Source organism: Salvia hispanica, chromosome 1 (assembly GCF_023119035.1).
Source record: "Salvia hispanica cultivar TCC Black 2014 chromosome 1, UniMelb_Shisp_WGS_1.0, whole genome shotgun sequence".
NCBI lineage: Eukaryota > Viridiplantae > Streptophyta > Magnoliopsida > Lamiales > Lamiaceae > Salvia > Salvia hispanica.
In genome coordinates, this window is record NC_062965.1 from 28,584,098 (window position 1) to 28,599,767 (window position 15,670).

The 15,670-nt window shown below is 35.3% G+C and overlaps 1 protein-coding gene and 1 pseudogene across 1 annotated transcript; both read right to left on the minus strand.

The window, feature by feature from the left end:
* Positions 1-321: 321 nt before the first annotated feature.
* Positions 322-2,982, minus strand: LOC125219594 (annotated as a pseudogene).
* A 10,629-nt stretch (positions 2,983-13,611) lies between these two features.
* Positions 13,612-15,356, minus strand: LOC125214574 (loganic acid O-methyltransferase-like). Its single transcript, XM_048115695.1, has 3 exons — positions 15,270-15,356; positions 14,234-14,830; positions 13,612-14,038 (listed from the first exon to the last, which is right to left on the minus strand). Exons 1-3 carry the CDS (start codon positions 15,336-15,338, stop codon positions 13,700-13,702), a joined length of 1,005 nt encoding a protein of 334 aa, XP_047971652.1. The 5' UTR covers positions 15,339-15,356; the 3' UTR covers positions 13,612-13,699.
* Between the last annotated feature and the right edge of the window lie 314 nt (positions 15,357-15,670).

Sequence of the window (15,670 nt, forward strand, 5' to 3'; positions counted from 1 at the left end):
AATATGTTTCAATTATTGGAGTACACATTAAATGCTGCATGAGTCAAAACATGATAATATTAAAATTTTAAAATCTATATCAAGTCAAAATGAGACATTAAATCGCATATCAGAAAGTATTATTCACAAAGAAATCATAACAAGATGACAAAGAACTAGCTAGTGGTATTACTTATTTTCGGGTAAGCACTACAAACAGTTGATTAGAAATATGATGTAGAGCCTTGAAGCAGTCTGCGATCCTTGGAGTCATTGGCTCAACGTTGTCGAACATTTGATCGGCCACGGAAGCTCCAAAATGAGCCGCGAAAACTCCCTCCATGGCCGATCTCATGTGAGTCAACACATTCGCAGCATCAAGCGGTCCTGCCACCTTCGACTTAGGGTTCGTCAGCTCCATTCTCTCAATCCTAAAACTCCCATTCTTCTCTATCACTTCCCTCATCTCCCCAGCCTCGGAATATGGATCTGAGTATATAGCCAGAACATAGTATAGCATATATTGATCTAAGTATATAGCCAGAACAGAACCAGAACCAGACCTACCTTCTCAGCTAAGTCCATGAGACTGTAGCCGTAGAAATCGAAGAGGGCGCTGAGCTCGGTCTGCGACAGGCCGTCAGGAGTTGCCGGCATGACAAGGAACATAAGCCCACCACTCACAATCTCCCTCGCTCTGGCGGCCAAGAAGCATCCTAAATCGGCCGCAAACTGGGCCGAGTAGGCTCTGGCCACGGGCTCTGGGGCGCCAGAGCCGTGGATCCCGGCCTCATTGTTGAGAATACTTGGAATCGTTTCCGAGGTGGTCATTGAAGAATACTTGGAATTCTAGGAGTGTTTCGGATGGCCATTTCTTCTGCACTGCTTCTATCAGATTTTGAACGGTGAAGAACGTGTTTGGCCCAACTGAACACCCTAAATCTGCTATCGCCACTTTGGTCGACCTTGGTTCTGCGTCTAGGCTCCCGATCACGGCTTCTTCTATCATTTCCTTCACTGCATCCGACGCTAGTTTCTGCGCCGAAATTGTAATAAGATCAGAGGAATCTTCAGTTACTAATTACTCATTCCGTCCATGAAATATTTATATTAGTTTTATAAGGGTGCGTCTGGTAGGTAGTAAAATATTTAACATGGGTTTATAGTAAATGGGATTTCATGATTTGGTGGATAGAATTGTAGAGTGTTTGGTTCAGCCCATGTAGGAGTTTGACCCAATTTCCAGCGTTTGGTTGAAATGGAGAATGAAGGAAACAAAATCGACCGTGACTAAACTACCCCTCTCCTCGATGATTTAGTTATCGACGCAGGTTCCAATTTGGTGGGACAATGCAGTGGCCTAGCACCTCACCAAATGCCAGTGCTTCAGCTTGGACATCACCTCCATGTGGTGCTGCAGAGCTTGAGGAGAATGCTTCCGTTTCAGCAGGCATTTCACAAGCACCACAGATCCATCTCTCAGCCTTCCTTTATATAGCTGCTCATCAACATTTTTTCCCATAATTCACACAAAACATCATACTACTATTCAACACAAACACAGAGTGACACAGAGCAATATGTACACATACTTGCCCTTCTTCCACTAGATTGGATGGATCAAAGTTGTTCGCCGCCTCCTCCATGTCCTCGTGTGTGAACTTATGGTACGGGGGCCGCCCTATCGATGCCATCCTCATCGGCTGCGGAACATGCCCCGATTAAAAGTGCAAACACCAAACTCATTTCATAGATCAAAAATAGACTAAAACACAATTCATTTTACTAGGATTGATGCTTACTTCCCAAAGGAGAGCCTTTCTCCATCACAAAACTCTCACTTCTGAATTCATCAAGCCCTTTCCTCTGCAGCCTTCTGTAAATAACAATAATCAACAGCCCCAAAACACCCAATATCGCCACAATTGCACCAATCACTCCAAGCACAATGCCTAATTTCAAGGTAGATTCTTCCCCTTCCTTCCTCCATCACAGAGCGACTACCTTGGTGGAACTATGAACACTAGTATAGATGGTAAACTGAAATTACCGAATTCACAACCACTGGAATCAAGACAAAAATAATCAATTCTCAACTCCAAATTTAGGAACAGCAACATAAAAGCACAATATCTAATTGGAGTGACATTTTTTGAGGCTGTCCCAAATCAATTATTCATGACAAACTGAAATACATATGCAAAATTTCAAACTTTGCTCAAAGGACAGAAGCAAGGAACTACGACAAAATAACATTTTCTAATCTCAAACCAACAGATCGCAATCCACAGAAGCGCAAACTCGAACTAAAACGGCAGCACAGAACGGTAACTAAGCTATCATAATATTAATTAACATTGGAGGATGCAGGACGAAATAAACTCTGCAACCCATACTTATCGAGCACAAATTCGCAAAATTGGCACAAATTCAGAAAGAATGCAACATCACAACCACACACAATTCGCATATGCAAAACATTCCCCAACAGATTGAGCTCCTAAACAATGCAATTCGGCTGTGCAAATTGTAAAGCTATAGATGCAGAGTCAAATTTGTTCAAATCAGACCCAAATTCAAACATCAACACCAAATTCATATTCACAGCCAACAGATCGAACCCAAAAATGGACAATTTGACATACACGGATGAAGGTAGTGCGAAGGAACCAGAATTGAAAAGAGTCCGACGCCGGCGAGTGTAGAATTACACAACAGCAACGACCAAATTTCACCTTCTGGGGTTCACAAAACGCAAGTAATTACCGCCAAATGAGGGCAAATTGGTACAAGTAGCTTCCTTTCAGCGTAATCGGTGAAAGCCAAAAACTAATACCACTCCTCACTCTGATATTGTTGACACACTTGCGCTGATAAGAGTAGATGTAGCCGTGAAACCCGACGAATGTATACCGGGTCGCTGGAATGGTGTATGTGCTACCAAACGATGGAAAAGAAGGGGAAGAATGGTGTTTCACGCCATTTACGGGCTACCAGACGAGCCCTAATAGAATGTGATGATAAGTGAAACGTGGAGTCCGTTTATCAAAAATAGAAAGAAAAAAAAAGCAAAGTGGACAACTTTTCATAGACGATCAAAATGGCAAGACTGGAAAACATTTCACGGACGGAGGGAGTAATTAAGTGCAAAATGATGTAAAAATCTGTGGTTATATAAGTATTTATCTGGTAATTGGATTTTTTGGTGTAGCTTGTATTCAGAATCACCACCATTCATTGGAAAAGTTTCCCCCATTTCTGCACTCTTCTCTACTTTGACAAGATCTAAAATGTAAGATTGTTATATAGTAGTAAAGAAATAGTTATTGTGTGAAAGAACCAAAAGTCAGACTTGTCTGCTTAATTAACTTATCTTCCAACTTTGAATGGCAACTTTGAATGGTCAAGTTCATTAGTGCATCTCCAATGCAAATAGGTCAGTCACTCTCTCTCCCTGGCACGTCAGCAGCACTAAAAATCCACCTGCCATGTCAGATTTAGGCCAGTCATAGGCTAGCCATAGGCCGGCCGCAATAAAAATAATTCAAAATATACTACATTTACGGAATTAACATTATGATTAAATTACCGAATTAAATTTACGAGACATATACGGGAAAATTCATTAATTTTATTTAAATTAAAAAAAGTACATTAACTAAAAATAAAACAAATTACATAATAAAAAAAAATCCGGGCTTCCACACACGAGCCACCGCCCCACTCTACTCCTCACTAATTTATTAAAAAAATACATTAAAAAATGTTAGTATGCCTTGAATCCGTTATAGTTTGCCGCTAGCCGAACGGCGGTCTCGCTATGACATGTTTCTGTTATAGGTCTTAATTTTGTATTGGGTTAGTTGTTGTTGTTCATCGCTAGATGTTGCTCTTGTACAGAAATTTAGAGATAGAGAAAATCGCGTTTATATAGTTTTTCAAAAATTAAAAAAAAAAGAATTAAGAAAAAGAATTAAAAAAAAAAAATTAAAAAATAGCGCTGGCCGATCGGGCCACCACAATGGCGGCCAGCGCATCGGCCAGCCACACGCGATCGGCTAGCTCACGCCGTTTTTTTCGCCGATTTGGCGCTAGCCTGCTCCAATGGTTCGGCTAGCCACGTCAATCGGCTAGCCGGTCGCTAGCCTACCATTGGAGATGCTCTTATATCATCTTCCCATAATAGATAATTGAACAGATCTGAAGGGTGCAGCATAATTATTTAGAACTCCCTTTGCCTCACCTTCTTGGAACTCCCTTTGCGTCAAAAGCTTGAACAGTAGCCACCAATCACCATATATTCTATTCTCACAACATATATATCTCCATTTTAAAATCTTACCTGATAATATGAAGATATAATTATATTTGCGTCTGTTGCTTTTCTGACCTGTGGACTGCTTCCGACACTAGTTTCTGCGCTGGAATTGTAATGAGACCAGAGATTCGATATTACTCCCTCCGTCCCGCTTAATATGACACGTTTTCCTTTTTAGTTTGTCCCAACTAAGATGACACATTTCTTTTTTTGGTAACTTTCTCTCTCCAATTAATACACTCAACCACTTTTTCTCACTCCTATTAAAATATTCATCTTTCTTTATCTCTCTACTTTAATACTTACACCCACCTTCTCTCTCTCCAATTAAACACTTTAACCAATAACTCCTAAAACCCCGTGCCGGCTAAGCAATGTGTCATCTTAGCCGGGACGGAGGGAGTACTAATTTAGTGCAAATTTATATCATGATATATAAGGTACCTTCGTACTTGGGAGTTTTTGTTATAACTGTATTCAGAATCACCACCTTTCATTGGAAATGTTTCCCCCATTTCTGTACTTGTCTCTGATATCATACTCCACATTATTCTCTCTACTTTAATATATTATCTATTTTTTTAATCTTCGTAGAGAAAAGAAATGTCTCTATTATTTAGAAGGAACAGAGGGACTACATGGTGTAGTTATTTTGAAAATAAGACATGTACCATGATGCTATCACAGCAGCATTATTATTTTAAAAATATGCCATGACAAATATTAAGAAAAAGAAATTCCAACACTTCCATATACTCCCTCCGTCCCATTGAAGATGACCCACTTTCCTTTTTGGTTTGTCCCAACCAAGATGACCCATTACTTAAAATGGAAACATCTTTATCTCTACTTTATTCCCTCTCTCTTACTTTACTCTCTCCTCTTAACACACAAAAATTAACTGTATAAAATCCCGTGCCGTCTAAGGAAGGGGTCATCTTCCTTGAGACGGAGGGAGTATTTTTAATTGATAGATACTCAACTTACCCCAGTTTTAAGAATGTGACTTGTGCATTTGTATTATCTGTCATTTGTCATAAACTACAAGTAAAAATGGTTGTGTAACAATCAATCCACTAGAAGACAACCTAGCATTTGAATTTCAAGAGCCCGAGCATTCATGAAATTTCATTTTTTGAACATAAATGGTTGAATATCATATTGTTTTCTTATTCCTTTGATTTTTATTTGAGTATGATTAAGGAAAGATGTTTGATTTTTATTTGAGTATGATTAAGGAAAGATGTTTGTGGAAGATAACAAGTCCTAGGGTTGAGTATTCAATTTTTGGTTCTTTTTTTTTCTAAACTGAACCGAAAAATCAAATTTTTGTGAAAATAAAAATTGTATCAAACCAAATTATATGTGAATTATAAGAACTGATCCCGAACCAAAAAAATCAAATTGCATACATATATCCAACAAAATACACACACACAAAAAAATCTGAAAAACCAAAATTGCACAATATATGAAAAAAGCTGTTAAAAAATTAAAAATTATTTTTCTATAATTATCACAAGAATATAGTATTGTATCGTATCGACTAAAATAAGAGAGTTGTTTTGTTTTTTGTTAAAAGAGGAAATCAATCACTTGCAGTAGGATAATCAAAAATGGAAAGTTGATCACTTAGTGTTGAACGGAAGGAGTAATAAAAGGCAATTTGATATTTTTATTTTTTTTTCGGTTATATATATCCGAGCAGAACCGGAAAACCAAAATTTGTGTTTGTTTCGAATCAGATACTCAGACATTTTTCGCATCCCACACAAGTTCTTGCCAGAATCAAAACATCTTATTGTGATTAGTGTGTGACTAGAATTACATATTAAAATCACATCACATAGACAAAAATCGATAATCATAAAATTTCAAGTTTTATTCAAATCCAAGTCACACAATACGTGCAAAGATTGGATAAGCCCAATTACTACATTTTAGAAAGATGCACAATTATATTCACAGTTACAAACTAAAGTGCCACCAACTCCATTGGAAGCACAAAATCCTTGCCCTTCTTCGAATGCAGCCATGCAATATTCTTGACAATCTGCAGGGATACAACCTCTTTTGCCCTTCTAAACCCTATATATAAGACAAGGAAGAGAACTAGAGATAATTTAGCTATTCTACTTAATTATTAATTCAACCTTTCTTTTTGCTCGCCTCTAATAATATATTGTAATGGTGTGTCATTTCTCACTTATATAGGGCCTGTAACTAAGCGATATCCAAAATAAGAAAAGATATCACATTGTCTATCGTATATAATAAATTCTAATTATTCACTATTTTATTTCAAATATTGTTAATTTCCATGTATAGTAGTGCCAATTAAGCAAATACTAACGGTGTCTCCCGGTGGCGCCCCTCCCACTCACCCCTCTACTAGCCCTTCCCACAAAAACTGCATGTTACGTCAGCACTAGCCATTCCCATTCCACTGCCACATCACTAGCCTTTCACACTGCACTAGCCCTTCCCACTAGCCCTTCCCACAATTAAATTAATTCACAATTAAATTAAAATTCACGGAATTAAAATTCGACACAAATACGAACGGGAAATACAAATATTTCATTAAAAAAAAACATACATCATTCAAAAAAAAATTACATAGTAGATAGAAAAAAAAAATAACCACATCAGTGTCCACCCCTCCGCGTCCAAACCTCTTCGATGATATCCTCCTGAAGTCGAATATGGGCATTTCTTTGCCGCATGTCGGCAAATGCGCGCAACCGCTCAACCTCTCCATGAGGTACCCCCATGTTCACATTCGCGGTGGCCACGCCGTGGCTTGGACCGGCATCCGTGTCATCTTCGCTGGTCCACTGAGTCAGTTCGTCCCCTTCACTTTCGACAATCATGTTGTGCAAAATGATACACGCGTACATGATGTCGCCGATGTTGGGAATATACCACTGCCGTGCCGGACCCCTCACCATCGCCCATCGACTCTAGAGCGCACCAAATGCGCGCTCAACATCCTTGCGCGCTGCCTCCTGCCGGGTCGCAAAGTAGGACTTCTTTGGCCCGATCGCATGCTTGATCGTCTTCACAAAGACGGGCCAGTTTGGGTATATCCCATCCGCCAAATAGTATCCCATGTTGTGCTGGTTGCCGTTGGCGACGAAACGCTGCTGCGGAGCAAAGTAGTCCTCATACAACCGAATATGTGCAGCAATGTGGTCCCGGGGTACATGCCGTCGGCGATGGATCGGCCGAGGCACGGCCGCCGCCGCCTGCTGCCGCCGCTGCTGCCTCTGACGGATCCGTCGATCAATCGCCTCTTGCACAGCGAGATCCAATCCATCATCACTATATCCATCATTATCACTAACGCCTCCGCCACTACCACCCGCACGACTACTCGCCATTATAGATAATTGAAAAAAAAGGTTAGAGAGAGAAACTTGTCAACACAAGTGGTGTGAATGAAATGATGTTGGAGGAGCCCTATTTATAGAGTTTTTTTAAAAATAAAAAATAAAAAATTTAAAATTCCGGACGTCCGACCTTCGCCACAGTGGCGGACGTCCGGTCGGACGTCGACGCGAGGGGCAAGCCCTTCGCGGGGCACTCGGGACGGGCGTGGGCGCCCTTCCCGCTCCCTATGGCGGACGTCCGGTCGGACGTCGCCGACGGGCGACCGGGAGAGGCGCTGGTGGAGATACCCTAATACACCAAAGTCAGATTTGGCTGCTTAATCAAATAGTATATACTCTTTTAATAGAAAAACGTTTTAGAGACATAATGTCTCCAAGCCATAATGTCATAATGAGGTTTAAATTGTAATCTTATACTATATTATATTTTTAATTAAATCTACACTTTTTTACATCTACCTTTTTGCCCCTACATCTTAAAAAAAGCATTTATGTGCATAATTATGATCTTAAATAAGGATATATATTATGGAATATATATAAATGTGGAAGATATGAATTAAAATGAAAATATATACCTAAAGAAGTTAGAATATTAGAGAAATGGGACCCACATTTTGTTACACACTTTTATAATTTTTTAAATGTAATTCACTTCAAATTTTTATAATCCGTTTATAATTCAAAAGAGAAAAGTATAAGAAAACTATTATCAATTTCAACTATTCTTTTGTTTGAAAATGAAAATATAATAAAATAAATATTTTTCAAAAAATCAAAATTCTAATGCATTAATAATTTTATAAAAGTACTAATTCTTTTGGTTATGTTCATTTTAGTCCATTCACTGTAATTAGTAGTATCATTTTTATTTATGGAAATTTGTTATTAATTATTTCTCTTACTCTCTCATACTTTATTCATTAAGTTTTGGAACATTACGTTGTATCTCGATGAAAAAATATAATCACAAGTTTTTCCGTTTATTTAATCGTAGTAATTTCATGGTATAAAGTTAATTCTGTAATAATAAAATTATTTATTATGAATGACTATTAAATGAGTAAGTTTTTAATCTACCATATAAAATAAATGGATGTGGATGACTACTAATAAGTCAAATTTTAAAAGTGATTTAATACTCATAAAATAATTAGATCAAAAGACTTAGATTATTTTGTTTGATAATAATACTAAGAAATTAATATATACGTAGATAACTATTTTTAAATTTTAGAATTTTAAGAATTATCTAATAACAAAATAATTAGTTGCTATTGATTACTATTAGATGAACAAATTCAATTGAAAAGTTAATCTTTATATTAGTGTTTGAATAAAATAAAATAAAAAATTTCATTTGAAGGTAAACCAATTCAAATCCTTTTATGTTATGCAAAATTAAAGAGGTTTATTAACAACTTAATTATAATTCTCCAAAGTTATTGAAAGTTAATAGTTAATAGTTAATGTGTTTTGATTGGACTTTCCTTTTATAATCAAACGGATATAACTTCCTTTATTTGAAATAAAGGTATATTAGTCCATATATAAATTATTTTTATGGCAAAAAAATATAGGGGTATTATGGCATGGAGACGTTATGTCTCTAAATTACTACTCATTTTAATATTGGGTGGGGCATTACTTTCAAATTCATCTCTTTATAGAAGATTTGAAGTTACATCATTAATATTATTTTAGAAATGGCATGTGCCGACCTGAATCCTAGCTTATTACAAGTACTATTCGCTGAAGAATAGTACTCCTTGGTATTCTATTATTTACTTCACTGCTTCTTAGATAAGAGATTCGATATTACTAATTTAGAGCAAATTTATATGATGATATATAAGTTTCATGGTAATTGGAGTTTTTGGTATAACTGTAGTCAGAATCACCACCTTTCATTGAGTGTGATGAGTATTTAGATAATCAGCGGCAGTTACATAACGTTTTGCATTAATAGAGTCGTTTTTTATTTTGAGATAATCCACAGTAAAAGAGTCGTATCCATTTTTGAAAAAAATTAGCATATTTTTCTCTCTGCAATTATCTAACTACTTTATTTTCTATCATACGTTATTCTCTCTACGTGGTGATTGATAAAAAGAAATGTCTATATTACCTAGGAGGAACGGAGGGACGACATAGTGTAGTTATTTTGAAAATAAGCATGTGCCATGATCCTATCACCGCAGCATTTTTTTATTTAAATACTATTAAGAAATTCCAACATATTCATGTGCTTTTTAATTGAACTTACCCCAGTTTTTAAGAATGTGACTTATGCACTTGTTTTATCTGTAATTTGTCATAAACAAGTAAAAATGATAGTACTCCACTAGAAATAACCTAGCATTTGAATTTCAAGAGCCTGGACATTCATGAAATTTCAATTTTTTAACATAAATGGTTGAAGATCATGATATTGTTTTCTAATTTCTTTAATTTGTTTGAGTTTAAGGTCACTTTCTAGTCCAGGTATAATTTTAAATTTTAATACCATCTGCAACAACATGTGAATTAAATTCAAAGTCATAAAGCATAAACATCGAATTCAAAATTACTACTTCGTCCGTCCCACAAAAGATGTCACAATTGTGGAACGGTACGGGATTTTAGGAGGTTTTATTTTGTGTGTTAAATGAAGAGAGAGAAAATATTAGTATTATATTCATGTGAGTGAGAACTTTTTCCAAAAATGGAAATGTGACATCTTTTGTGGGACAAACTAAAAAGGAAAGTGTGACATCTTTTGTGGGACGGAGAGAGTACAACTTAGAGGTTGGAACTAATGCATTCATAATTTCAAATTATATACTACTCCATAACTATATACAATAATTAATTACTTGATATCTATTGAGATTCATTTCGAAATTGCTAATCATATTGCAAATTGGGATGAATGATATCTCGACACAAGTTAACAATAAGTGCCAACAACTAAGGCTGAAAATTTTGAAGGAATTCGATTTTATCATACAAAATCAGATCAACATTAATATTCTTGACAATTATTGAAAACAAATGTTACATAGTTAAACGTACAGAACTTCAATACTACTGTATAAAACTTTGGCTGAACACTAAACTTGAGAGAGTGAAAATATACATCAATGATACATTTCATGAGCTATTGATATTTCTTATATCCAACTCCAAAAGATATTCTTGTGAGCCAATGTGAAATAATATGTTCTTGTATAGTTGTATTTCGTTATATTTTATTAATATGGAGTATTATTTTTTTAAGAAGATGAAAGATGATCGTGGAAGATAACAAGTCCTAGGGTTGGGTATTTAGTTGTCGGTTCTTTTTTTTCAAACTGAACTGTAAAATCAAAAGTTGTGAAAATAAAAATTGAACCGAACCAAATTAAATCTAAATTATAAAAATCGATCAGAACCGAAAAATAAATTGCACAGCTGTATCCAAAAAATACGAACCAAAATCCAAACTACAAAAGTCGATCCGAAAAACCAAAAATTGCACAATACAAATAAACTGGAAAAAAAAAAACAAAAAAAAATTATTTTTCTATAATTATCACAAAAATATAGTCTTATCAACTAATTAAAATATCCAAAAAAATTATAAATATAAAATCTAAATATTACTACATTTATTCATTTATAAAGCAATTTAAATAGAGTTTGTTTTTAGTTATAGTATATATATATTATACAATATAAGTAGGAGTATAATATTAAAAGGGAATTTGATTTTTTGTTTTTTTTCAGTTTTATATATACAAATAAAACCAAAAAGCTAAAATTTGTGTTTGGTTCGGATCGGATACTTGGCCATTTTGCCCACCCCACATTAGTCGATGAGAGAATCAAAACATCTTAGTGTGATTAGTGTGACAAGAATTACACATTAAAATCACATCACATAGATAAAATACTCATAAAATTTCAAAGTCTTACTCAAATCTAAGTTACACAATGTGTGCAAAGATTGGATAAACCAATTACATTTTAGAAAGATGCACAATCATATTTGCAATTACAAACTGATATGCGACCATTGGAAGCACAAAATCCTTCTCCCTTGAACTCAGCCTTGCAATTGTCTACACAATCTGTAAGGCTACAACCTCTGTTGTCAATTATTGTCGTGCATTTTTCCCCATTCACTTCAAAAATTGCACCAAACACAACTGCAAAAACAAATTTTAAAATTTTTCCAACGAAAAATACTATGTTCAAAATTCTAAAATAAAATATATCTATATACCTGATAAGAGAACGAAGAGAACTAGAGATAATTTAGCCATTCTACTTAATTCAACCTTTTTTTTGTATACTAGTAATATTATATTGCTCGCCTCAAATAATATGTTGTAATGGAGTGTCATTGTCTCATTTATATAGGGCTGTAGTTGAGCGATATCCAAAATAGGAAAAGATATCACCTTGTCGTCCCAATAAATTCCAATGACTCACTATTTTATTTCGTTTCCGTATATAGTAGCGCCAATTAAGGATGTTTTAATAATTTTGAACGAACACAAAAAGTCAGATTTGACTGCTTAATCAAATACTATGACTTTCATATTCATTTCTTTATAGAAGATTTGAAGTCTACATCATTATTTTTTTTGAAATGGCATTTGCCGACCTGATTCCTAGCTTATTACAAATATAGTAGTATCAATTATAGTATAACACTAATTAGGCAATCAATTTTTGTATAAATTATAACCCAGAGTCACATTTGACCGTGGCCCATGGTCTCAAGACAAATTTAAAAAATTCAGAGGTATTTTTTTATTTATTTTAATTATAAAATTTTAAATATTAGCAGTATTAAATTAGCTATTGAGAATTTGAAATTTTGTTATTATTGAAAAAAAGAGGTTTAGTTTCTTGTAAGTAGATAAACTTTTTTAACTAAGAAAATGAGTACCTACATAAGTTTTTAATATGGATCGAGTTTGATGTTATCCAAATCTCGCCAGCTAAGATTTAGTTATGTATAATCAATTTTAAATTAAAAGATATAGTTGAATAACTTTGGAGTCTTGGTAATGTTTTCCTAAGTGTTGTGTTTCATCGAAAGTGGTCAAAGTAAGAAGTAATTAAAGTATTCCTAATCCAGAATAGTTGAATAAAATAACGTATAGTTCCACACATTACTGTATAAACAAAAGCTTCACGTATTGTATCGTATCGTATATCTACTACTCCATTCATTCACTATCAATTATTTTGATAGTGGATGTTTTAAGAGAATTTTATTCATAGATAATTATCTACCATACCAAATATGCGCTAAGATTATGCATAATTAGATGTATAATACGCTCATGAAACTAATCAGAATTCTGTGATGTTGAATGGTTGGAGCATTACTAAACTTAAACAAATATTAATTTATGATACAAATAAAAAAAAAACGTTAGAAATCATTCGTATAATCATATTCAATTCATACTCTTAATTGATTATTATTAGCTTGATTTGGCATTTAAGATATGGACTATAGTATAGAGCCATTCACTAAATTTGAGTATATAATTGAAATTATCTTTGACTATGTATTTGAAAATGATGCATAATTAAATTATTAGATGCAAAATTAAGGTAATTTAATGCCACACTCTAATAGGCGGTTACATCATTTGGTCAAATTCCAAAAGAATACTATTTTACCACCAATTAGATATGAAATATTTGTTCAATAGTATATGAACTTTAGTAGTTAATTTTTTCACACAAAATTTTTATTTATAGTATAACAAAATTTATTAATCAGTAATTATAAACAACATTATGTTGCTTTCCTATTATAAAATTAATTAAGTGGAACCATGTTTCAATATTTAACATTTTTACTCACATTCTTTTATACACTTTAAATTCTGCATGAGTCAAAACATGATAGTATTAAATTTTAAAATCCATATCAAATCAAAATGAGACATTAAATAGCATGTCACAAAATATTATTCATGCTGAAATCATAACAAGATGACAAAGAACTACCTAGTGGTATTACTTATTTTCGGGTAAGCACCACAAACAGTTGATTAGAAATATGATGTAGAGCCTTGAAGCAGTCTGCGATCCGTGGAGTCATCGGCACAACGTTGTCGAACATTTGATCGGCCACGGAAGCTCCAAAATGAGCCACGAAAACTCCCTCCATGGCCGATCTCATGTGAGTCAACACATTCGCAGCATCAAGCGGTCCCGCCACCTTCGACTTAGGGTTCGTCAGCTCCATTCTCTCAATCCTAAAACTCCCATTCATTTCTATCACTTCCCTCATCTCCCCTAGCCTCGGGATATGGATCGGCAAGTTGAACTCCTCTATCCTTCTCTTCTCCACAACCCCCTGCATATATAAAACAAAATGAAAATAGTTTATATTTTTAAAGCAAACAAGTTTCCTAAAATAAAAAGTTTTTAATTTAAATAGCAAATTAAAATGAAAATAGTTTCTCTGTGTAAAGAGAACGAGTTTCCTAAAATAGAAAGTTTTTCATTTTAAAGAACAGACGAAAATAGTTTTTATTTTTAAAGAACAGACCTTCTCAGCTAAGTCTGTGAGACTGTAGCCGTAGAAATCGAAAAGGGCGCTGAGCTCGGTCTGGGACAAGCCGTCAGGAGTTGCCGGCATGACAAGGAACATAATCCCACCGCTCACAATCTCCTCGGCTCTGGCGGCCAAGAAGCATCCTAAATCGGCCGCAAATTGGGCCGAGTAGGCTGTGGCCACGGGCTCTGGGGCGCCAGAGCCGTGGATCCCGGCCTCGTTGTTGACCCCCTGAGGGGGCTTGGAGAGCCAGTGGAGGGACTGGGAGGAGTAGGCGATGGTGAGGGAGTTGCGGGGGAAGAGGCGGCCGTAGAAGGAGCCTCCCACGGCTGCTGCGTGGTAGGGCCGCTCCGGCGGGAGGGAGGTTAGGAGGGTGTTGAAGTCGTTGCTCGAGTGATCGTTGAAGAATACTTGGAATTCGAGGTTTTTGGTTTGGAGAGGTTGGATTAGATTTTGAACTGCGAGGAATGTGTTTGGACCGATGGAGCAACCGAAATCGGCTATGGCGATTGATGGCGCCACTTTGTCTGTGTCTAGATACTTGATCACTGATTCTTGGATCATTTCCTTCACTGTGTCGGATGCTAGTTTCTGTCCCAATTCATATTCATTAATAAAAGTGGAATGTGATTAATTACATGTACATATTGAAGTGTAAATGGTCGATTTTATCCCATTATTTGGGGCGTTATTTAGAAAATGTCTGTCCATTTGGGTAATTTTATTTGCTACCCATCGTTTCACTTAAAATATCATGCAAAAATATGTGGTGACGTGAAAGCCGAAATTACACATTGATTGAGTAATCGATATGTAATTTTGGTTAATCGACGTGTAATTTCGATTGTCGAATCAATATTCTGATTGCCAATTTTTGGCGGACATTTTGTTCGCTAAAATGATACGATGTGTATTAAATGGTGATTACTTAAATGGTGTGATATTTTTGGGTGAACACCTCAAACAACATGACAAAATTGATCATTTACTACGTATTAAATCTGGGATGGATTATGGATAGTGTTAGTACCTGATAGAGGGAATTTTTGGAGTAACTGTGAGAATCATCACCACTCTTCATTGGGAAAGATTCACCCATTGTGTTGCTTCTCTCCCTACTTTGAGATTCTTTTCGAAATGTAAAATTATGTTATTTTGAGAGTATGGGGTCATGTATATATACATATTTGGGTGGCTCAACTTTCTTATTTTTCCCCTTTTTATATTGGACTTTATTATATTCAGTATTATTGAGTTATTGACTTCTTCCAGAACCGGAGGGAACAGACAATCGGATTTCATTAACTACCTACACCTCATTATATTGACCAACAAAAGCAATGCCATTTTAAGTACTAGTTGAAGTATGATTTTAATATAGGTAGACAACTAATAAAGGAAAATATGACAATTGTTTAATGTTTTAAACAA

Excerpts from the sequence above, each read along its gene's own strand:
- LOC125214574 (XM_048115695.1), bottom strand. The coding sequence starts at position 15,338 with ATGGGTGAATCTTTCCCAATGAAGAGTGGTGATGATTCTCACAGTTAC. Across the intron at positions 14,831-15,269 it reads CCAAAAATTCCCTCTATCAG|AAACTAGCATCCGACACAGT; the intron begins GTACTAACACTA and ends GAATTGGGACAG. Across the intron at positions 14,039-14,233 it reads TCACAGACTTAGCTGAGAAG|GGGGTTGTGGAGAAGAGAAG; the intron begins GTCTGTTCTTTA and ends TTATATATGCAG.